The sequence below is a fragment of the Ambystoma mexicanum genome, chromosome 12 (assembly GCF_040938575.1).
Source record: "Ambystoma mexicanum isolate Mex_15411 chromosome 12, UKY_AmexF1_1, whole genome shotgun sequence".
Lineage (NCBI taxonomy): Eukaryota > Metazoa > Chordata > Amphibia > Caudata > Ambystomatidae > Ambystoma > Ambystoma mexicanum.
The window spans coordinates 147,652,985-147,678,401 of record NC_090936.1 but is presented as its reverse complement, the minus strand read 5'-3'; the positions used below and the strand labels follow the sequence as shown (position 1 = coordinate 147,678,401).

Genomic DNA, 25,417 nt, shown 5'->3' with positions numbered 1-25,417 from the left:
TAACAAGAGGCGAGCTTTCCATTGTATGTTCTCTATGTACCTTGTATGTCCCCATATGTACTATGATTTAGATCCTGCATTAAGTGGTGAGCTGTCATAAGTATGTCTTTTTTGCACTTTTAAGGCCTATTGTTCGTCTGCTCTATAACTAAGTAACTTGTATGCTACCAGCACTTACTGTAACCATATACTTAAATCAAAGCATCTGGATACCTCTGGGTTTTGTGCGCTATATAAAAACAAAAAATACAAAATAAATAAATAAAATGCCATGCTGGGCACCACTGATAATACTGGTTTTCTCCATGTCACTCCCCTGTTTGGTGCATTATACGTCTGGCTGACCCAGGCAAACCTCCTGATTGCCTGTGAACCACCCAAGGGAAGTTGAGGGAAGTAACAATGTCTTTTTTAATGTGGAACCAACATATGTTTGTTGTTGGTAGACAGTGGGACCCTGTGCGATTGGGTTTCTTTCAGGTCTTGCTGCAACTGTTTGCGTTCTTTGATTCATAAGAGCAGTGAATATCATATCATAATATCATACATTGCAGATCCCACATCTATTACAAGGTAACTTGGCTTGAGCAGTAAGTGACTTTGTCCTTGTTGATAAGTGATGTGTTTTAAGACCAGGGTTAGCGTGATGGAAGGAACACCATAGATTACATATGGGCTGGGAAACCTGGGGAACTCTTTGTATTAGTCCTCCTGACCCTACATCACATAGCAGACCCACATAGTGTCAATTTGAAAGAATCCTCCTCCCCTCCCATGAGAGCCTTGCTCTCAAGTCTCTGAAAGTGATCTCACACAAAGAGACTTAAACACTGAAATCTGAGAACAAAGCAACTGACAGAGCCCATATTTTTTTTATCTGAGGCATTGAACTAAGTTACCATCGAAATATGGCACTTTTTTACTATCTGTGGGTCTCATGGAAGATTATCTTAATGTCCCACTGTGATTAACTCATTAATTATGGCAACTGAGATAATGATTTTTGGGAACTGTAAATGTCAAATAGGTCCTTCCAGTGTGACAACTTGCCCTCTTAGACTGAGTTAGTGGATGGTGGCATCGTAAAAGGCACCTCTTCGTAGGGTAACAACCACTTCTATGGCCCTTTTCAGAAAATCAAAGAGCAGCATTCCCACAGTGCCAGCAGTGCTGGTATGCCTGGCTTCCTCTGTGCGGGTGTGGAAGCTACTCTTGAATACACCTAGAGAACAAGAGACGGTTGGGAATTCCAATATGGTGGATGTGGTTCTCAAAGGTGCGGCTCAGAACCATGAAGGTCCAGAGAACCAAGATTCCAAAGCTCCCCAGAGCTGATCCCCATTCCACAAAAGGAAGGCTGGCAGAAGAGTCCAAAGCCCTATAAAACCTCAACGGCTCAGTTAGTAGGTGGTGGAGGTAGGAGAAATAGTTCCTTCAATGGTGGCTGGAGAAAGGAAGCTCAGAGGTTGGGGAACGAGCTGGGGAGGCAGAAGGCTGTAGGGGGAGACTCAGAAGGCTTAGGGTAAGGCGGAGACTGACGACTTCAGGGAACACCTAGGAGGCTGGGCAAAGACGAGCCCTGAAAGTGGTGTTCAAGAAACCTAGTGGACTGTAAGGAGCAAAACCCACAAGGCTAGCAAGCAAAAGGTCATGGCGGTGGGGAAGAGATTTAGCCAGGGGGGGCAGTGGAAGGAAGTACCAGAGGAATGGAGTGGAGGTGGTACCCAGAGGTATGAAGAAGGGAAGGATGGTCGGAAATTGAAGAATCTGACTTGGTCTAAGGGAGTGCCCAAAGGGATGAGGAAGGAGAGGGTAATGATAGGGAATTTGCCTAAATTGGTCTAGGCGAGGTGCCCAAAGGGGTGAAGGAGGTAGGGAGTAGTATAGACTGCTTGTGCGAGAATATAGAGATGAGAGATGGACAAGGAAAGAACAGGAAATGGAGGAAAGTAATTCGGAGTAGGTAGAGGAAGTGTTGAACAAGGTGAAGGAGTGGAAAAACCCATGTAAGTAGAAAGAATGGTTGTCAGAATAAAGTGAGGGGAACATGTTGGATACCCTTCAGGAACAAGGAAGTAAAGTGGCGGAAACAAAGACTATTAAATGACTAAGGGAGGAAGCAGCACAGAGAGGTATAGATAGACATTTTTGGGAGGAGAAAGTAGCAGACCTGAAGAAAAAAAACGAGCTACCCCTATAAAGATAGACAATGAAGGAAAAAGCTTTGTGGGAGTGAAACTTGAGGGGAGACTTCAGAGAACTCAGACGGATTGGAGCAGCTGGCTGTAGAAGCCAAACCCTGACAGAGGAAGAATGGGGTGAACACTGTGAGAACTATGTACCAACCTTAGGCTAGCCATCCTTGAAGGCCCACTTCGCCCGATCCCAGTGATTCAATCCATCCACAGGCTCCACGTATGGTACTAACAATGGCCACGGAGAACAGATCTGAGAACTATGGAAAATGTGGCGGAACGCTGTGTAATACGTTTCTAAAGTTATGAACAGTATGCGATGCCTATGTTGTCTAGTCTACATAATAAAATGTAGGTTCGGGTGTCCCCAGCCCTACAGATAAGGGGTATATCGGCCACTTTTACTCCCCAAAAATAGGCAAATACGTCCCAAAATAAAAATGTAGAGTGTAAATACTCCCAACAAAAAATTGCTTTTACCCACAAAGCCCCATGGATATGTTTGGACCATTAGTGCACGTAGTACAACAGGAACAAACAACTATTATTACTGCCTGAGGGGAAGAAGTAATGTTTATTATGTTTGTTAATGAATAACTATGTGCAAAGAAACAATGATTACAAGAACATTTCAATGTTCCAGTTTAAACATATTTGTACTTGTCTCTCCTTCTCTTCTGCCAATTTCCTTGTCCCCAAATGTGACTTTTCTCCAGCACAGACTGGGGTTTTATTACTACAGACATGGGCCCTGCAAGCATTCAACAGTTAGATCAGCCCTGGGAGACCACCTCAGTATAATGTATCTGGCACATTACAAATGCCACTTATGATTTCAGGCCTTTCTTGTGCCTGATGGTCATGCACAGATCAAATAGTTTAATATAGAATTGCTCGCCTTTTTGTGCTGCACCGTTGTTGAACATATTTTTAATATAATGCTCCTCATCAGTTCCTTTTTTTTCTTTTTTAGGAGGCTTTGGTTGTTATCAGACTGCTTGATGTTCTTTGTGAAATGACTTCGAACAACGAACAGCTGCAATGTTTGCAAAGCTGCCCGAGCTTGTTGGAGACAGTCGTAGGTACGTTTTATGCTGTTCTTATGTATAATAAGAGACTTCAAATTAATTTGATGGCAAAGGAAACATTCAGATGTTCTCATTGTGAGTAATCAATGAGTGAATGATTCGAAAGAATATGAAGTAGCTCTACAATCATGACTTTTTCTGTACGATTTTTTTATTTAAACATGTTTTTAGTACACATGGTACTTTTACATTATGTTACAAAAATAAACTAATTAAATACACTTTATAATGTCCAAATCCATTCCATTTCCTTACAAACAAAAGTAAGTACGTCACCTTATTCCCAATGATAATTTTTGGCTTTCCGCCACAACTAACTCGGATTAACGGCCTTCCTGAACTCAGTCTAAGTCCCCATTTTCTGCCCCCTACCCTGCAACTTCGCTCTCCCAGTATGAGTTATTCATCCAATTTGTGTGGCTATCCTTTGCGCATCCCACCAGATCTTCTACTTCAAGCTGAGCAGTTTTCATCACTTTGTCCAGTTTTTCAAAGATTACTATCAGGAACTTTACCAAGGCCAGTGTAAATGACAGGTGGGAAGTAGTCACAGGTCTACGCCATAGGTCAGCTGATATGAGGCGTGACGTGGAGTTGATGAAGGGCGAGGACTTTGTTGTCCTCTCGTTTAATGCCTTGAGGCAATGCATCACCAGGTGTTGCAGTGACTCAGTTTTCTCTCCACATAGTCTGCAAAGTCTGAGTTCAGCGGGAATCACCAGTTTGGGTCCCACCACTTCTAAGGTCAGGAGGCAATTGAGTCTAAATTTGAGGTACCAGTCTCTCAGCTTCGCCAATGGAAATGTTTTAATATACAGTCTGAGCTCACCCATAGGTAGGTACCAAACTTCCTACCCTCTGTACCTTTTTAAACGTTCTAGGTCTCTGAGATCAGCTATTATATCCCAACCCTTAACCTTTGATTTCAACAGAGCGTCAGAGACAGGTCCCTGGAGATCAAGTTTTCCATGAATTCCTTGCACCTTTTCTTGAATTTGCGCAAAAAGGGGTCAACTCCCTTGCCCATGATAGAGATCAAGTAGAAGTCAATCTCTGGGTGTTCTGTTATAGCCATCTTAAAGATCAGGGTGAGGCTACATTTCATCAGCTGAGCCCACCAAGACACTAGTCCCAGTTCCAATCTAACCACCGTGGGCCTGTGTGCCCTCCACCCACCTGGCCCATCAGGATCCGTATGCCCCAATAGCACATCCATACTGGCCAGCACTGCAAAGCAGGTCCGCACGCGCCGACATCAGCAAATTCAAAATGTCGGGCACGATGCGGCCTGAAAACGAGGCTTGGCGTCCTCAATGTTGCTAAGACAGGCGTGTCGCCGCCAGCTCCAAATCTCTACTTTATGGCCCAATATCCGCCGGCAGGCGGAAGAGCCGCCCATCCAAAGGCCAACACCCCTGTTTGCCCCTGTTCGCCACTGGCCGACGCGAGACATCACTCGAACCCTGCTCTATGAACATGCCAATGTAACTACCGTAGCAGCCTGTAACTCAAGCTACTGTTATTGCCCACTACCTGCTCACCTATTACTGTATCCAGCCTCACAGTGTTGTGACTGTACATCCTGCTTGTGCTAGCTGATCCTTCGCTCATGTAATTATATCCTAACTGCGTACTGTTAACTGTACCCCCTTCAAACTACTTATAACAAATCCCCAGGTGGCCCCTTCTGACTGTTGCATCCGGCACTATACTGCTTATTATCCGATTGTTGCATTTAGCCTATGCTGCCCACTATCTGATTGCTGCATTTAGCCTATGCTACCCACTATCTGATTGCTGCATTTAGCCTATGATGCCCACTATCTGATTGCTGCATTTAGCCTATGCTGCCCACTATCTGATTGCTGAATTTAGCCTATGCTGCCCACTATCTGATTGCTGAATTTAGCCTATGATACCCACTATCTGATTGCTGCATTTAGCCTATGCTGCCCACTATCTGATTGCTGCATTTAGCCCATGCCGCCCACTATCTGACTGTTGCATTTAGCCTTATGTTACCCACTATCTGATTGACGCACTTAGCCCCAGGCTGTCCACTTGTTGCACTCAGCATTATGCTGTAGCCCGACCTGCATACTTCGCTCCTTGTTCAATCTGCCTCAAACACTATGTACCTCCATCTGCCAACCCGAGTCTATCCGGCCGCAATCATCAACCTGACAGTCCTACTCATTACCACTGTTTATATCACTATGTCCTCTACACTGCCCCTAGAGAATGTAGGAGCCTATTCTATGCATCCCATTCTCAAATCCCCATGCAACATAGCACAGAGAAATGTTAGACTCTGTGCACGATTACCCAAAATATTCGAACCCCTTAAGAAATATAATGTTAACATAGATCACCTTCAACCTAAAACACATCACCCCATAGAAATAGAAATCGCCCCATTTCCAAGTTCCAAACCTTGCTCCAAAAGAAACAAGACCACCGCTAACTGACACGCCACTCCTAACCCACAACTTTTGCCACAGTCACAACCTGACCTCAAATGCGCATTAATTAATGCTAGAACCTAAGTCACCCATGCTACAAACATAGCAGAGACCATTCTGAAAAATGACCTTGACTTCATCGCCATCACGGAATCCTGGCTTCATGAGGCAGCAGGCCCAGCATTAACGCTAGCAGTCCCAGATAATTACACTATCCTTAGAGCAGACAGACTTGATTCACGAGGTGGAGGATTAGTGATTATAGCTAAAACCAATCTCTCTATGAGAATTACCTCAACACCTAACCTAAAATCTTGTGAGTCACTATCCATCAAACTACCCACCGCCAACTCCCAAATGTTAAATATCCATCTTCTTTATAGACCCCCGGGCCTGATCAGCACCTTTAATGAAGACATTACTACTATTATCTCAGAGAAGTTAAAAAACTCCTCACAAACCATAGTGCTAGGAGATATTAACCCTGGGGGAGGATGATACTAACGATCACCAGGCTACCTCCGTAGCTAACATCCTTACAGATTTGGGCTTCATTCAGAAAGTGAATACCCCCACGCACACCAAAGGAAGAATTCTCGACTGGATTGCCAGCCACAATTGCAACCTATCCATCTCCTCCATCTCCCCCCAAATATGGACTGACCATCACCTTATTGCCTTCACTCTCAATACTAAAAGACCTACTGCACCTATTCCTCCTCCCGCCATACTGACCTTGACGAGAAACAGAAAAACATCACAGTCAACAATATCTTACCCCACATCATCCCTAATCTCAACTCCCTACCAGACTACACAGACCCAGGTATACTTGTGGAAGAATACAACAATGCCACGACTAGCGCTCTTGATAGCATTGCCCCGCTAAAACTTAGGAATAGCAAACCTAAAAAACACCTAAACTCTTGGTTTACACCTCACCCAAAAAACATAAGACTACAGAAACAAAAATGTGAAACGGCCTGGAATCTACACCCTACTATAGAAAATAAAACCAAGCTAATAAGTATCTCATCTCAATAAAAAAAAGGATATCATCGTGGCCAAACAAGAAACGTATAACAATAGGATTACACAAGCCAACTCTAGCATGAAGGAGCTCTTCTCTATCCTAAAAGAATTGGGAACCCCAATCGTAGTACAAGATGACTCTATTAAAGATAAATCCTGGTGTACTGACATCCAGTTGGCACTCACTAACAAAGTGTCCAAGCTCCAAACAGAATGGCTCTAAAGAATGCCTCACTACCAGCTCAAACTCTAGCTCCCCCCAATTTAACACAGCAATCCAAGCCCATAGAACTTACCCAATTTAACTTCTCTAAGGTCTCAGTTATTGAGGTAGAAAAAACGATTCTTGCGCTTAAACCATCTAATTGCTAAGGTGACCAATGCCCAGCACAACTGATCAAGGACGCTGCTAGAGAGCTAGCCCCCTTCATCACAAAACCCAACAACGCCTCCTTCAGGACCGGCACCATCCCGCGCAATCTAAAGGAATCTTGGGTACTTACTCTTCTGAAAAAACAAACACTGGACCCGAATATACCCACCAACTATAGGCCCATCACCACGGTGCCATTTCTACTAAAAATCCTAGATAAAGTAGCATACACCCAAATTCAGAACTTCCTTGAGGTGAATCTACTCTTAGGCGCCCGCCAATCTGGTTCCCGACACAACATGGCACAGAGACAGCCATTATCGATCTAAAGGCCCAAATAGACTCACTAAGAGATGAGGAAAAACTAGCACTTGTCCTTCTACTAGACCTTTCAACTGCCTTTGACTTGGGGGACCATAAAGTCTTGTGCAGTCACTTGGACTCGGCGGCCCACTTCTCAAAGGAAGCTATAGTCTGGATACAGTCTTTCCTTAGTGACAGAACTATAAGGGTTTTCTCACCATAGGCCGCAGCAGGCACGATTCCCATTACTTGCGGGGTGCCCCAGGGATCATGTGTCTCGCCAACACTCTATAATATCTTCAGCAAGCCACTCTTTGACGATCTAGACAATCTGGGTGTCACCTATACCAACTAGGCAGATGATACCCAGATTCTCCTTCCACTTATGGGGGATTACGAAGATGATCTGGCTTTGGTGAATAGAGTCTATAGCATCGTTCAGGCATGGATGTCTAACCATGGCCTGTGTCTGAACGATGACAAAACAGAGCTCATCATCCTGGGCACCGCAGCTCGCATCTCAAAACTTAACCTTAATTACTCAGCACTCATTATTGATGGGAACACCATTATGGTCGCTAGAGAAGTAAAAACCCTAGGATTTTACCTTGACGCAATCCTATCCCTCACCAAACAGGTAAATTCATTGGTTCATCTACGGCCTATTCCTGTAAACTAATAAGAGCAGGGAAACAATTCCTGTCAGTTAATAGCTGCTTAATCCTCTCCAGAGCCCTCATCCTATCAAAACTTGATTATTGTAATGCTCTCTACATAGGGGCAAACAAACAAATTATCAACAGAATTCAAGTGCTACAAAATAATGCTCTCAGGGTTGCCCTAAGCATCCCTAGAAGAGCACACATTTCGAAATAAGAAGGAAACATAAATGGCTCTCCACCCAAGAAAAAATCAACTGTCAGGATTCCATGGTACATTTCTAGGGTTTCAAAGGTTCACAACCTCAAAAGACATACTGTTATCATTCCAAGATAATTTTCATAGTTTTCAATTGCTTACACTTAAATAAGAAAACATAATTTAGCCACAGACCTTTTGGGTGTAGTTTTACTTAATAGTGTGAAGTTTGGGTTATGTTTGAAATAGAAATAGAACTTGTACAACGATTCCTTAATGTACATTCAGGACTCGCTTATTTCCCCAAAGCAAGTGATTGGTGTAAATAGATTATGAGGTAGTTTGGAATGCTGCTCAAGGTTCTACACTGCCTTTCATTTTTGCTATCTTAGTGGCAGGTCGCAGTCTACTTATCTCCAAAGTGTTTGTTAAAATATTTATAGTTAACCTTTTCCAGAAGTACTTAAAGTTTTCCAAAGGTTTTTCTGAAGAAAAGACATTAAATTCAAGACTTTCCAAAGAGCAGAGAAGATACAGATGAAGCAAGCTAAGTGATTCATTTTTTGAGACTTCTGAAATGGAGTGAGGTTTTCAATTGCCTATTATCTTTTAAGAGAGACATTAGTTAAAGCGAATCTAAAAAAAAACTGAACTTTCCATTTTTAGAACTGATTCCATTATCTATGCATGTTGCGGATATATTTTTTTTTTGAGTGTTCACACAGTTTTTACTTGCGTACATTTATCTACTAACACTTGCGCGGAAACATATATAAATATATATTTTTTCCATTAACAAATACAGTTAAGCTCGGGTTGTATTTGTGTTTTTAAATTAGTTAGTAGTTTCGTGCGCGAGCGTATCTTGGTCTCCCATTCGCCGATATTGTAAGGTTAGAGTAAAGAACCTAACTTTCCTTACGTACCGTCGAGTACATGTTTTTTTTGTTTTCGGAAGCTGTGCGCGGCTCGTTGACATCTCAGCAAGCGTCGGATGGATGCACGGTTCTTCAGTCAAGAAATCGAGCGGCGGTTGTAAGCGCGGCTCGTTGACATCTGAGCAAGTGTCGGATGGATGCACGGTTCTTCAGTCAAGAAATCGAGCGGCGGTTGTAAGCGCGGCTCGCGAATTCAGAAGTGAAGCTTCAAAGGCATCTACGGATTCCATTCAAAATCAACAGTCTTCATATTGTGTGCACGCAACTCTAATGACGTGTGCACAGACTTTTGAAGTACTATAAGTTTAGTTTTTAGTAAAAGGCAATTCAGTTAAGAGAATTACAAATCAGCTGACATAAAAAGGTTATTCAAGTTTTACAGAAGTTTCTGCTCGATACCTTTTGAAAATAAAAGAAAGCCTATCAGCACTAAAGCATAGGCAACAGGTATTTCAGGAAAAAGAAAGAAAAAATATTTAAAGAACAGGTATTCATATTTATTACATAAATATCAACATATACGTTATTGTGCCTCCTAGATTTCACAGGCACTGAGGCGAGCAATCAAGCAATCCAGTACCAGAGGGCATCAGGGCAGTTCCGTGAAGATCTGTCTTTGTTTTGTTCTCCAATTCCCCTTTCCCCTTGGGTTTACCAGCTTGGTAGTTTTATCTGCTGAGAGACTGTTAGGCGGGCAGACTTAGGGGGTCTGGTGGGCCAGCATCACTCCTGCAGGAAAAGTCAAGATTGGACCTGACATAACCCTCACATCGGCTTCCCTCATCCACAAATGCCTAAATAACAAAGCCCCTCGCTACCTAACTTAACGATTCATTAAAAAAATCTTCATCAGACCCCCAAGAATAGCCAACCCTAACTGTCTTCAAGTGCCAAGATTCAAACTGTCCACCATTGGAGGGTCCAGTTTCCCAGTTAGGGCAGCACAATTGTGGAACTCCCTGCCCACACACACTCGGATCTGACCAAACGTTTACCAAATTCAGAAAGAGCACAATTAAATGGCTCATTGAGAAAGATATGTAACCTACACTCCCCCACCGCACTAAGTTAGCCCTCCTGCCTACATGCAATGTATTTTTGATTTAGCTTTGTTAAATGTGTAAATATCTGTACATTTACCACATGTTGTCCTCACCTATATGCCACTATACTTGTTCTATGTTGATTACCCTCATCCTGTAACCTTGAGGTAACCTGTCTGTACCAACTTCTGTAACTAAGCTGTAAGCTCTCTTTTTACCTGCGCCCTGATACCTCTGGGTCCGGCGCACACAACAAATAAACAAACAAACAAACAATAAGGCTACCTGGGATGAGGTAGGGAGCCCCAAGTCCCTCTTCTGGATCCTCCCATCCAAGGTGTCAAGAAACGTTCTGCCCTTTCCTTGAGTCAATTTGACTCCTTACAGGACAGTCACCAATATCTTAGACCTGTAGAAGTTGATTAAGGGGGGTAAGGAAATTCACACAAACTGCTTATAACTGCTTTGGTCACGGACAGACAGGCCCCGACTTTCTCTTCCATTTTTCCTTCTTCGATTTTTTTTTTGTCACCGTTTATGGGAAACAGAAAATCCTAAGTATTGGATGCACTCCACTTTACTGACCCAGGGATCGTTGATTTTCCACTTGTAGCTTGTCAGATTGTTCCTCTTGCTACAAGTCACCACATGCAATTTAGCTTGGTTTATTTTAAGGTTGTTCTTTGCCAGGTAGGTCATGAATCCTGTAAGACAGCACTGCAGTCCTGCAGGAGTATAATCGATCAGGAGAACATCATCTGCATAAGCAATGCAGCCCACGTTCCCCCTGTGTCTTTACTTCCTCCCACAAATCTGCTAAATACAGATTGAAAAGAGTGGGAGCAAACATGCACCCTACTCGGACCCCCCTAACCACTGAAATGGATCTTGAGAGGGGACCTCTTCTGTTGACCCTCACTTTGCAGGTGGTATGCGAGTAAAGCATCTGAATCATTGCCAAAAGACCTGGATCAATGCCCAAATTTGCCAGCTTCTTCTAACATTGTGGAAGATCCACATTGTCAAAAGTTGCTCAGAGGTCTATGGCCGCTACATACAAATTGGTGGGCCCACTACCTTCAACCTCCGATAGGCAAGCATGTAATAAAAAAACACTCTGTAAGGTGCCCACTCCCCTCCTAAATCCAGTTTTTAACGGGTGCAGGCGATGGGCAGCCTCCGCCCAAGACCTCAGTTCTCGTAACACCATAGTGGCAAAGACCTTGGAGGACGTATCGATAAGTGAGATAGGGAGGTAGCTCCCTGGCGCTCCTGTTTCTCCCTTTATAAAGATTGGGATCAATATGGATTGTGTACGATTTAGATTGGGCCAAATAACACAGCAGATAAGCACAGGCTGGCATAGCCAATATCTATTGTAAAACCTCCTCAATCAATTGGCTATGCATCCAGAGCAATGTTAAAGGGACAAAAACAGAAAATGCTGATGCTTGTTATACAAAGACACACGATTAAGACTATTGGCACTAAAAGTGCCTCTTCATCCATGTGGGGGTGCATGGCATGAGGTACATTGACAGCAGACATTCGTACTTGGAAGACACAAATCAATGTTTTAATGTTTGTCTTGAGTGAATCTGTCTGCTTCTTGAATAGTTGATGCCGGTCTCAGTAATGGCAGAGGTACTCCCAACTTTACTCCTGCTGTACATATTGTACAAAAACAACCTTCTGTGTTGTTCACTAGGATATGTGATTGTTCAGTCTTTCTTCTACCACCATAGAAGAAAGACGAAAGTCGGTTGTCTCGATTAGAAATATTAGGCTTGCAAGAGCTGTCCACCTTCCATTCGTATTAGATAAACCAGTATTTTTCCTTTGGATTTATAGCAAAACATTGTGTTAAGGCTAGTTAGCACAACGATACTATCAGAGTGGTCTCCCCGTTGGGAAGAGTTCCCTCTAATGTTGTTTTGGGTAGTGGGTTTCATTTTACTGGAGGGCCGATAGCTGGCCCGACTCCCTCATAGTAGATATGCATCTTTAGTGAACTTGGAGGAGATGGATTGACTTAAAGACCATACTTGAAATGGACCGATCAGGCCATGAGTAGTAAAACGGCATGTGTTCAGGGCCATCCGATAGGCAAAGTGAAATTGTGTGTCCCACCCCTTTGCCCAACTTTTCAGGTACAACCTACCCTCCCCATTGCATATCCTTCAGTGTTGTGACACCTGAGATTCCTATTCCCATTGATTCCACAAATTAACAAGTGCAAGCAAGTGTACAATAACTTTCCCAAATATCCCCTCCATTTTAATGACCGCATTGTTGAAAACAATATTATTGTCCTTGAAATATAGTGGTAAGTGCACGCAAAAAATGTAGGAAACTACACTGGGCATGTATCATATTTCAGAACGTAAAAATATGATTTCAAGTGCATTGAACATAGGACTTTAGCCAAGATCTCCTGCAAATAATCACCATAAATAATAATTAAAATTGATAATTTTAGCGTGTTTAACCAGTGACATTGGTCTACATGCGATAGGATTTCAACACCACATTATGATGCAGTGCATGTGTCTCTCTGGCATCCTTCCCAAGTGATTAATTTCAGACAATGATTGTTAAATGCTGTGTTTTATTATTGTATTCAGGTGAGACCGATCAACATGAAGCAACTTAATACAGCTAGCTGATAGAGTACACCAGCGGACCCTAGAAATGTGGGTGTACCAAGAAATATATTTCGAATGGATTGTGTCCTCTAACGTATTCCACATCTATGACATGTAATGTCCACAGCTGTGCTGCTTCGGAATTTTTTTCGGCAGAGGAATTTTTTTCGGCAGAGGGCGTCCTGCGTCGATGGCGTTGGGTCGATGTCCCTCGAAGGCCTCCGTCAAGGGTGACTTCACCGGATGTTATAAATAGGATGCACGGCTCCCTTAGCCTCAGTTCTCTTTTTCTGCAAACGTGTTTGCTTCGAGAACTTGGCGCGCCTTGTGTGATCTCTTCGAGAAAATGTCTTCATCCTCTACCCCTCCGACTCCGCAGTCTGGCTTTAAGACTTGCTGGGTCTGTAAGTCCAAGATGTCGAATACGGACCTGCACTGGATCTGCTTGTGGTGTCTGGGCGAAAGTCGTGATACCGACGACTGCTCGAAATGCCAGTCGTTGACTGCTAAGGCCTTGCGGGAGCGTAAGGGGAAGTTACAGGTAGGTTGCGTGTCTAAACCTAGTAAGTCCCGAAAAGCTGTAGGTATTTCCACCGACGATTCGAGGGGTGACTCTCCCAGAAGCAGCGTCACCAGTCACCGTCCCCTTCCTCATCGGATGATGGCACCGTGAGGTCAGTGGCTTGTCCCACTAAATCCTCGACTCCTGAGGAGTGGGAGGCCTTCAGGGAGCAAATGCTGCCGATTTTTCAATCCCAGGGCACAGTTCCGTCCGCGCCTTCGGAAGAAGCCGGCAGGGAATGGTCGACGTGATAAACATCTGGAACCGTCCAGGTCCCATTCGGACCAGGCTCCGGTTGATCGCCAGGGACATGCTGGATCCAGGTCTCGGTCTTCGTCCCCGGCGAAACCACAGAAGTCTGGTAAGGGCTTGAGGTTGGCGTCGACTCCGTCGAGTGCGGCTGTCGGTGCTTTGCCTTCGATCCAGCCCTCGGAGCCGTCGGCGCTTCTGTCGACATCGAAACGCCAAAGCCGTTGGTGCCCTCAACGCCTTCAGGGCCATTTGCCCAGAATTTGCTGGTGGAGGTCCCTGATATTGTGGATCCTCCTAGAAAGGCTAAATCCAAGGCGGTGAAGCTTGTTGCGGACTCCAGGCCCACTCCTGTCCATAGGCAGGAGTTCTTTCATTCTCTGCATGATATCTGTGAGGATGAGGAGAGGTCAGATTTGGAATTTGGCCTGTTGAGTCTAATGAGGCTCCTGTATTTTGGAGGAGTTACGTCAGTCATTGCATGATGCCAGTGGCCTTGACACATCTCCGGAGGGGGGAGTTTGGCAGGCCTGAGCTTAGGGCTCCTGCAGAATCCTCCTATAGGAGGTTGATGTCTAGGGTGACTGACACTTGTCCAGTCCTCCGGTTGCATTTGATCAGGATGACATAACTGATCATTTGGATCAGGGTCCGCCCACTGACCCAGTGTTGCCTTTTCATTTGGCCTTGCAAAAAAGGGTGGCGGCTACTTGGCAGACCTCGGAGACTTTTCCCGTGGTTAACAAGTCGTTAACTAAAAAATACCTCCCTTCCAGTAGCGACCCCACCTACCTATCCACTCACCCCACTCCCGAGAGTTTGGTGGTTCAGACGGCTACGGCCACCTCAAGGCAGGCGGCGTACCCTACCATGCCTCCTGATAGGCATGACAAGCGCTTTGATGGTTAGGCATACAAGGTGTTTTTTGCGGGGAGTCAGCCAACTCCACCTGATCCGTGGCAAGATTTTCGCACACCCTATGGAATTGTGTCTCTCTAGCAGCTGAGCATACTCCCGAGCGGGAAGAAAGGGATGGGTTCCTTGCTCTTGTGCAGGATGGCAAGGGTGCCATGTGTGAATCCCTTCAGTCTGGGTTGAACACGGCTGAAAATGTTAGCCGGTCCATGGCTGCGAGTGCCGTTATAGGCAGGTTTGAGTGGTTGCGGAAGTCTGGTTTGGCTCAGGATGTACAGGCCTGTCTTCTGAACATGCCCTTTGATGGCTCTCATTTGTTTGGCAGCAAAGCTGACGAGAGCCTTGAGAGGTTGCAGTCTTTGGGCTCAGCTGTGCATCAACCTCTGTCTTTTCGTCCTATGGGGACAACAGTGGAGGGGGTTCCTTTTGTTAGTACTCCTCCTCTTTTGGTAGAACGAGAGGAGCTGCCAATCAAAGGGGTCAATGTAAAAATACCTGTGGTGGCCGGGGAACCAGAGGTGCCAAAGCTGCACAAGCAGCTGCCTCTTTGCCTTCAGGCACTGCCGTAGCCGCTCCGAAGCAGCTATGAGGCTATGTTCCATTGTTCGCCGGTTGGGGGCATGTGTGGGTTCTGGATAGAATAGCCCACGGCTACTGCTTTCCCTTCCTAAAGTGGCCTCATGATAATCCTCCGGGGACTTTCTCTTTGAAGCTTCCGGATCCGGTCCTTGTGCAGGAAATCTTGACCCTGCTGGAGAAAGGCGCTATAGAACTGGTGCCTGTAGCGGAGAGGTACAAGGGATGGTATTCCCCATATTTTTTGATTCCAAAGAAAGACGGTAGACTGAGACCCATCTTAGACTTGCGTTGGTAGAACAAACTCCTCAAAAAGGACAAGTTCAAGATGGTCACTCTTTCTCAGGTCCTTCAGGCCCTTCGACTTCAGGATTGGTTGGTGTCTCTGCACCTACAGGATGCTTATTTTCATGTGCCGATTCATCCAAAGCACAAAGTACCTCAGGTTTTGGGTCCTGCCATTTGGATTGACCTCCGCCCAAGGGTCTTCACCAAGCTAATGGTGGTGGTGGCAGCGTATCTCAGGCGACAGGGGATTCAGGTCTACCCCTACCTGGGCGACTGGCTGTTCCGAGCGCGTTCTCACAAACAAGCTATGGATCATCTCAGCCTCACTTACTTCTCCCTTCACAAGCTTGGCTTCTCCCTCAATTTCAAGAAGTCGCATTTGACACCTTCCCAACAGCTCCAGTGCATCGGGGCTGTATTGGACACGTCCTTGGGACAATGCTCACCTCCCAAGGTGAGGGCTCATCACATTCCGGCTTTCAAATTCTTAAGGTTGCTCAGCCTCATGGCATCCTGCATTTTTCTGGTGCCAGAGGCCAGACTGAGGATGAGATCCCTTCAATGGGTTCTCAAGATGCAGTGGTCACAGTTCTCAGGCAAGATGTCGGATCCCGTTCAGATTCCACCCTCGGTCTCGCAGGATCTTCTGTGGTGGGCCAGCAAAGGGAATCTGATAAAGGGGGATCCGTTTTGGCAACCATGGCCGGAAGTGACAGTGGTAACGGACGCTTCCCTCACAGGATGGGGGCTCATGCCGACGATCTGACCGCCAACGGTCGTTGGCCTCTGTCAGAGTCCAAACTCCACATCAACCTGTTGGAGCTGGCCCTGAAGGCTTTTCTGCTGTCTGTGCGGGGGAAGAGTGTCTTGATCATGACGGATAACACAGTGGCCATGCATTACCTCAACAAAAAAGGGGGGAGGAAGGGTCCCTCCCACTGTCCAGAGAGGCGACGTAGCTCTGGTTCTGGGCAATCCAGTAAGGAATATCACTCTTGGCAGTCCATCTGGCCAGAGAGGAGAATGCAGCGGCGGACGCTCTGAGCAGGCAGAGCACAGTCTCTCATGAGTGGGAGTTGGCTCAGGAAGTTCCTCTGGAGATCTTTGCCTTTTGGGGAACCCCACAAGTGGATCTATTTGCGACCGGTGCCAACCGGATGTGCGAGAGATTTTGCTCAAGGGAATTTCCTCTGAGAGGAGCCTTAGGGGATGCATTTGTTGTGGATTGGTCATTCCCACTTCTGTAAGCGTTTCCTCCGGTCCCCGTCATTCCTCAGGTGCTAAGTAGGTGGCAAAGGTTCGGATCCCACATGATGGGCCAGGAGAGCGTGGTATCCGGACCTTCTAGAAATGTCCATTTGCCCTCCACGCAGTCTTCCCTACCGAGAGGATCTTCTGTCGCGCGAGGGGGGCGGAGGAGATTGGGGTTCTCCATCCAGAGGTCAAGACCCTCAACCTTCACGCTTGATTTCTGAAACGTTTAGATATAAGGATTGGGACCTCCCGGATGACGTGATGGAGGTGTTGCTTTCAGCAAGGCGGCCGGCAACCAAATCCCTGTATTCCGTTGCCGTTGGCATAGGTTTTGCGACTGGTGCAGAGTTCGCAATGTCAATCCTTTTTAGTGTTCCATTTCAATGGTTCTTTCTTTCTTGCTTTCTTTGACCCACAAGGGTCGGCAAGCGGGTACCATTAAAGGTTACCTGGCGGCACTGTCTATTTTCAATCGCTCGTCTGAAGAATGTTCTTATTTTAAGATTTTAAGATTCCTTTGATTTCCCAATTTCTAACAGGGCTCACAAATGTGTTCCTGCCGTCCCCGTTCCAGGTGCTGATTTGGGAATCTGAATTTGGTCATGAAATTCCTGATGGGGGCTCCATTTGAACCTCTGCACTCTTGCCCTTTGAGACTGTTGACCTTCAAGACCGTTTTGTTGATTGCAGTTGCGTCTGCTCGCAGAGGGAGTGAATTGCAGGTACTTTCATCTAAGCCACCCCTTACTGTGTTCCCCAATGATAGGGTTGCACTGAGAGTATGGCCATCCTTTCTACCTAAGGTAGTGTCAGCGTTTCATTTCAGCCAGAAAGTGGTGCTTCCTGCTTTCTATCCTCCCCCCTCATCCTGGAAAGGAAGAGAAGCGACTCCATAGATTGGCCCCTAGGAGAGCTTTGAGCTTTTATATTTCCAGGATGTCCAGGGTCAGAGTGGACGACCAACTCTTTATGGGGTACACTGGACACTGATTGGGCCATGATGTTACCAAACAGACCTTGTCCAGGTGGATTATCCTCACCATTACTGAATGTTACAGATTGGCGGGCAAGGACCCTTGTGAGGCGTTGCGAGCTCACTCCACTAGGGGCGTGGCTACATATACATCCCTGCAGCGGGAAGTTCCTATTAGGAATATTTGTGATGCAGTGACGTGGGCTTCCATCCACACCTTTGTCAAACATTACTCCCTGGATACGCTCCATGTTCAGGATATGGCCTTTGGTAAAGCAGTGCTTTATTCTGCCGTCTCATTGGGTATTCTAAATTCTTGTCCCTCCTCCATTCACTGATACTGCTTTGGGACTCTGTCAAAGATGGGGAATACGCCGGAGGACACAATCAATGTGAAGAACAAGTTACTTACCTACTGTTCACGTTCTTTGAACTGGATGTTCCTCCAACGTATTCCACATCGCCAGTCATCCAAGTGTATGAAAAGAAGTAGTGGAGCTATGTTCCCTGCTGGCCTGCCCCTGCTCCCCACAAACCCCATCGCCACGTCCCCTCCCACACACACTACACCCCCCCCAAAAACTTGAACCTGCTGTTTAAGGGAACGTTCCTTGCAGTGCACTGAAAGTGCAAGTTGCAACTTCTTCCTACACTTTTATTTTAAAACAAAACCATTCCGGAACGGTTCCTTTTTAAAATAAAAGTATACAGGCTGTAAAAGGTAATTAAAGAAAGTAGAGGAGCACCGCTCCTGACCGCTCCCGCTCACTTTGAACACTGCACATCGCCCTCCCAGCCTCCCCCACTGGAGAATTTCCTATGCTATTGCAGCTTGCGTTCCCTAAAGGCTATGTGCAGTCAAACAGGCATTGTGTACGAGCATGTCACACGTTATGGAGGAAAAAACATAAACTGAGGCTACGGGCACCGTGCGTCCTATTTATAACATCCAGTGACGTCGCCCTCGACTGAGGCCTTCGAGGGACAGTGACCCGACACACGACACCTTCTGTGTAAATAAATTCCAAAGCAGCACAGCTGTGGACATTACATGTCAAGGATGTGGAATACGTTGGAGGAACATCCAGTCGAAAGAACGTTACCAGTTGGTAAGTAACTTGTTCATCTCACCAATGCCCGGTAACAAAAGATGTACCCAGTGCTATGTGCTCGCTGCCATATCAAGCTACAGCCCATAACGTTAGCACCCACATGATCTGCAACCGCAGACCAAGCCAGTAACCAATAGCCAACAGCACTAAATACACATACAGTTCTATGTTGTTTCATCGACTTCTTTTGTAAAAAGTTTTCATTTTCGTAGATTGAACTTGTTCAAACTTTTTTCAATGCCCTTTTTCCTTATCGGGATTCCCTCCCACACCTCAATCACTCCCCACACCTTTACCCCCAAACACATGCACAAATATGGACATAAATGTGTAATTTTGTATGTGCAGAGGTTGCATAACCAGAGGCACAAATACATTTAAAAATAATTTTATATATATATATATATATATATTTGTTGGATATTTCATCAACCACTTTTAAACTGTTTGCATTTTGGTGGACTCAATTTGGTCGATGGGACGTGTGTGCGTATTAAGTCCAATCAACCAAATTGGGTCGACCAAAATGCAAACAGTATAAAAGTGGTCGATGAAATAACGGCGTACCTCCAGCTCCCCCGTTTCTGATAACCGAAATGGCTAAGACAAATTGCCCAAACACACTCACCCACATAAGTATAAGAGAGATCTAGAGAGAGAAAAAGTGATTGAGAGGGAGAAAGGAGGGAAAGGCAATATGAGAGGAGGGTGAACAACGGGGAGAAAGAGAGCATGTTGGAGAGCAAGAGTTGAGCGATGGACTGAGAAAGATAATGAGAGAGTGAAAAAGGGGAGAGGGAAAGAGGGAGAAAAAGATGACGAAAGTGAAAGAGGTATGGAATAGGGAGAGAGGCACTGCAGTTGTTGCTTAGACACATGATTTGTTCCTAGTTTATTTTGCATGTTGTCTCTTTCTGCCCATATGAATACCATACTTTGAACACAGACCCCTAACTTCAAGTCCTGCTATTGTCTATATGTTACTCTTTCTTGGCTGGTGTGTGGTAGTTTTGTATCTATGCCATGATCATTGGCTCTCCTGGCCCCATCGCAGTATTTAGCAGAAATGTCATGAACACATAACACTCATGTTCCTAGATGTTGCTTTTGCAGCAATAGGTGAGGTTTGCAGGAATAAAAGACCACTTCCATGCAGTCCGCAGCTCTCACTTGGGAGCTGCTTCTTTTTTCAGGATTGCGATGCCTCGTTGACATCCTATTTACTGCAAGGGATCATGTATTAGTCCTATTTGAACTACTGACAAAGCCCCTATACTGGGTGAAATTTCCCATTGAGATTGAGCTGGATGCATTTCCAAATCCTCTCATCCCCTCCAGAAGGAACACAAGGGCTTGATGCTGGAGTGCAGAATAAAGTCATACAGATGTGCCCACCTCTGATTATAAATGCATCCCGCCTTTGCAAGTGTGAATATTCAGCAGCGCAACATGAACCAAATGCAGGTGCAGAAGAAAGTGTTATCAAATTTTGTTTTTAAGGGACAAGAGGTGGACTGGGCCGGTAGTGTGCAAAGTAGAATCCATAATGCTCATTAACTCACTAATGCACCCATTGTCATCTCACGGTCCCTCTGACTCAGTCAGTCATTTTTCTAGTAACTCACTTGCACTCATTGAGTCAATGAATGTCTCTATAATGGCACGATCAATCGATCATTCCACTGAGTCACTTGTTGACACTAAGACTGGCAGATTTAATATGTGTGCACTGTGTACTTGCACCTCCAGTTTCTAGGTTTGAATTCTTGTAGCCAATGCAACAGAAGGTAGGCCGGCTACAGATTTCCAATGCGGTATACACATCTGACCTTCCGAGCAGCAACCCCATCTTCATTCCTGTCTGCTTCATGTTCCAAAACAGCATTTGCATGCATGAATGCAGAAACGAAAATTGGTACACAAAGGGATTTGCTTAAAAGATGTGCAAAAAGTGGCATTGATGCCAAGGGGATGAGAGTCTCTGCTGAGGGTGGGTGAGGGGGTTCAGTCTTCCTGACAGGCAGCACATTTGTATTCTTTCCTTAGAATGTAAGGGTACATTTGAAGGCTGAGCAGCATTGGGATCTTGGGGATGGTGTCAGGTCAGAAGGGGTAGGGAGTTCTTCTTAGCAAGTGCTTGAACTGGCCCTGTACAATCCTTGTTAACTATTGCAGTAGTTGCAATGTGCCCTGTGCTCCCCTCTGAAACATACTTCTGCTTGCAGGTGTCTGATCTAATTGGGTAATAGAGTGCAAAGCGTATTCATTGACGCGTTGAGGCCAGTTTGAGACCTTTTAGCGTCAATTTATTAAACGTATTAATGTGTTCTTCGTGTGTGCGTTGACATGCTTTCACCATTGGGGGAGCTGTGGGTATACCTTGCTAGTGCATTATTGGAAACGCTACTGTCTACACCTGGCAATTAAGCTTGTATATATTTCTGTCTGCTCTCAACAAAACAAACTCAATTGTTGCTTATCTAAAGATGGAACCATAGGAAAGGCCTATTTGTGAAGTGTCAGCTGTCCTCCCTTTCTCTCAACGTTGGCACCTTCTTTAGTCTGGATACCATTATGAACCAACAAAAATCCTTATTAAGCTATTTAAACTGAGATGCTGTGCTTTAATAAACATGTACTGTGCAGGGCTTTGAAAAAAGGGAACATGCTGTTTCCCTTGTCATTTATAATGCTGCTTTGTGTATTCAGCAACCTAACCCTCCCTATAATATAACAAAACCAACTCCCTACACTGTGTCAAAACGACATCTACAGTACTTGTGTTACATTCTACATGGCGGTGGCATACACAAACTAACACTTTATTATAATTTCCTTATTCTATATGTTTGCTGCCATTTGGGGACGGCGGGGGCATGGCCTAACGTGTCACTGGTGTCACCTGCACCATCACATTCCTCCTTCCGGTCAATTTATTGACCAAATACCCTTTATCTTTCATCCTTTCATATTCATCTATAGGGATCAACACACTACACACACCCATTAAGCTACCTCCTCTTTTCACATATTCTGCTGGACCGCAAGTCATGGAGCAGCAGTCCCTATCGTTTTCACAATCTACCCAGTGTTGCGCATGGTTTTCAGAATCAAAAGGGGGCATAAACATAGTTCCAGGTGGTCCAATGGGTCTGTCTATCGGAACCATCCTTCTTTCATCTGGGTCATCTGTCTATAGTGTGCACTGGGCCAGTAGTACCTTCTATGGCAGCAATATTAAGGGACATCATATTACTCTCTTCCTTCCCCTACTTTACCACTTTACTACTTTACAGTATCCCGTTGTTATATGCCAGATATGCATACTTTCTAGTAGTACCAATAAAAGAGGCACTACTATTTTAAATATCTTACCTAACCATGGAGGCACCCATGAGAACATCCAATGATACCAGTCCTCATCTACTACTTTAGAACTTTCCTTTTTCATAGATGTGTGCAAGGCAGATATAGCGTCTATTTAAACTGCCATTCTGCTTGTCGTTAGCATGCGTTATAGTGCAGCAGCTTGCCCCTTTTTTTCCACAAACTCCTCCCTTCATATCGGTGAGGAGGTCTAGCACATACTTATTCTGGAGATCAGTTAGTCTGACACCTCGCAGTTCTTCTTTAATGACGTTCAGAGCTTTCTGTGTGGCATTTGTCAATTGCAACAACTTTCATCTTGTTATTTGGAGCCGCTTTGCGTTTGCTGCTGCCTGTACTCCAGGGGCCAGCAAGGATGCAAAAAATACAGCTGTCTTACTAAACAGCCCATATTCTGCCTGTATTGCAGCTAGTCTGTCTGCGTAATCTTGTGAGAAATAATTCTGTCTTACTCCTTTGTAAGCCCATACTCCGTCAAACCCCCCCTCTTGTTGGCCACATTGATCACTACAGGATGTTCACTAATCGGCACAACGTGGCCCTGGAGAAAAATAAATTTCGAGGGGATTGGGTCTTCCAAAGTATTCCATATCTGACAGGTAATGTCCACAGCTGTGCTGCTTTGGAAAATCTTTGGCGTCTGCGTCCTGCGTCGATGACATCGATGCGCCGTCCCAGAGGACCTCCTCCGACGGCCGACGTCACCCGATGTGATAAGTAGGACGCACAACGCCCATAGCCTCAGTTCCGTTTTTTCCGCAAACGTGTTCGCTTCGTGAATCTCGGTACGCCTCGACTCATTGGAGTTTGCTGTTTTCTATTCTCGGTTCGTTGAACCTGTTCGGTTGGTTGTGAAGACCTGTTCGTGGCGATGTCTTTCTCATCTTCGATCCCGCGTCCGGGCTTCAAGAACTGCGGGGACTGTGGGTCCAAGATGTCGGTCACAGATTCGTACGACGGCTGCCTCTGGTGTCTCGGGGAGGCCCACGATACGAACGACTGTGTCGACTGCCAGTCGCTCACTGCAAAGGCCTTGCGGGAACGCAAGAAGAAGCTGTCGGTAGGCAGGGTGTCGAAGCCCTGGAAGTCGAGGTCTGCGGGGCTTTCGACCGATGACTCGAGGGGTGACTCTCTGCGTCATCGTCGGAAGTCCGGTGGGTCTCCTTCCAGGAGTCGGTCTCGCCACTCCTCTGCCTCTTCTAGGCATTCCAGGAAGCGCCGGCATAGGTCGCCTTCCACGTCCTCTTCAGAGGACTCCGCCCGTCGGCGGGTCACTTATTCCTCCATGCAAGCGACACCGGAGGAATGGGCTTCCTTCGGGAAGCAGATGCTAGCGATTCTGGAATTGCAGGGCACCGGTCCGTCCGCGCCTCTGAGTGGGGTCGGTTGGTGCCGGTCGAGAGACACCGCCCGTATGCCTTTGGGCTCGGGTGGTCGGCACGGCTCACGGGAGAGGTCCCGCTCGGACACGGGTAGCTGTTCTCGCCATGCCCGTTCCAGGTCCCGGTCCTCGATGCGCTATTACTCGTCCTTCAGTGAAGCGAGAGGAGCTAGCAGTCAAAGAGGCCATTGTAAGAGTGCCAGAGGTGGAAATAAAGGTACTCGAGGTGCCAAGGCCGCTCGGGCAGTTGCCTCTTTGCCCTCAGGCAACGTCGCAGCCGCTACCACTCAGTCATGAGGCCAGGTCCCATGGTTCGCCAGTTGGGGGAAGGCTGGCGCAGCATCTTGTAGAGTGGCAAGCCATTACTTCGGATGTGTGGGTTCTGGGGATCATAACCCACGGCTACTGTCTTCCTTTTCGGCAGAGGCCTCACGACAATCCACCAGGGAGCCTCTCATTGAAGAGTCCGGATCCGCTCCTTGCGCAGGAAATTCAAGCCCTGCTGGAGAAAGGCGCCATAGAACTGGTGCCTGTAGCGAAGAGGAACAAGGGATGGTATTTCCCTTATTTTTTGATTTCAAAGAAAGACGGGGGATTGAGACCCATCATGGACTTGCGCGATTTGAACAAACTCCTCAGGAAGGACAAGTTCAAGATGGTGACTCTTTCTCAAGTCCTCCAGGCCCTTCAACTTCAGGACTGGTTGATGTCTCTCGACCTCAAGGATGCTTACTTCCAGGTGCCAATCCATCCCAAGCACAAGAAGTACCTAAGGTTCGCTGTTGGCGACTCGCACTTTCAGTTTCGGGTCCTGCCGTTCGGATTGACCTCCGCCCCGAGGGTTTTCACCAAGCTCATGGTGATGGTGGCAGAGCACCTCAGGAAAGGGGGGATTCACGTCTACCCCTACCTGGACGATTGGTTGATCAGGGGGAGCTCTCCCGAACAAGTCCTGGATCATCTGTCCGTCACCTGCCACTCCCTTCACAAGCTGGGCTTCTCCCTCAATTTAAAGAAGTCCCATTTGACAGCAACGCAGCGGCTCCAGTACATCAGAGCAGTGCTAGACACGTCCCTGGGGCAGTGTTTTCCTCCTCAGGTGAGGGCTCTTCATATTCAGCAGATGGTGCACAAGTTTCAGTTTGCCCAGAATCTCCCAGCGTCCAAATTCTTGAGACTGCTCGGCCTCATGGCATCCTGCATTCTTCTGGTGCCAGAGGCTCGTCTGCGGATGAGATCTTTGCAGTGGGCACTCAAGCTCCAGTGGTCTCAGTCCTCTGGCAGGCTGTCGGACCCTGTTCAGGTGCCGCCCTCGGTAGCCCAGGGCCTTCTGTGGTGGGCCGTCGAGGGCAATCTGATGAAGGGGGCCCCATTTTGGCTGTCCTGGCCGGAGGTGACGATCGTGACGGACGCAACCCTCACGGGAGGGGGAGCTCATGCCAACGAGTTGACAGTCAGCGGTCGTTGGTCTCTGTCGGAGTCCAGACTCCATATCAATCTGTTGGAGCTGAGGGCCGTCAGGCTAGCCCTGAAGGCTTTTCTGCCGACTGTGCGCAGAAAGAGTGTCCTGATTCTAACGGACAACACAGTGGCCATGCACTACCTCAACAAAAAGGGGGCAGGATCACTTCCACTGTGCAGGGGCGATGCAGCTTGACTTCTGGGCCATCCAGCAGGAAGTTTCGATCTCAGCAGTTCATCTGGCCGGAGACGACAACGAGACGGCGGACGCTCTGAGCAGGCAGAGCACGATCTCTCACGAGTGGGAGCTGGCTCAGGAGAT

At 46.4% G+C, this 25,417-nt stretch overlaps 1 protein-coding gene across 2 annotated transcripts in view; it reads left to right on the top strand.

Moving 5' to 3' along the window:
• ATXN10 (ataxin 10) overlaps positions 1–25,417 on the top strand; it is a 1,945,293-nt gene that overhangs the window by 1,208,469 nt on the left and 711,407 nt on the right. For both annotated transcript variants that reach the window (XM_069628187.1, XM_069628188.1), the window contains one exon: positions 3,169–3,277. In XM_069628187.1, the coding sequence (XP_069484288.1) occupies positions 3,169–3,277 (109 nt within the window). The remainder of the gene's footprint in view (positions 1–3,168; positions 3,278–25,417) is intronic.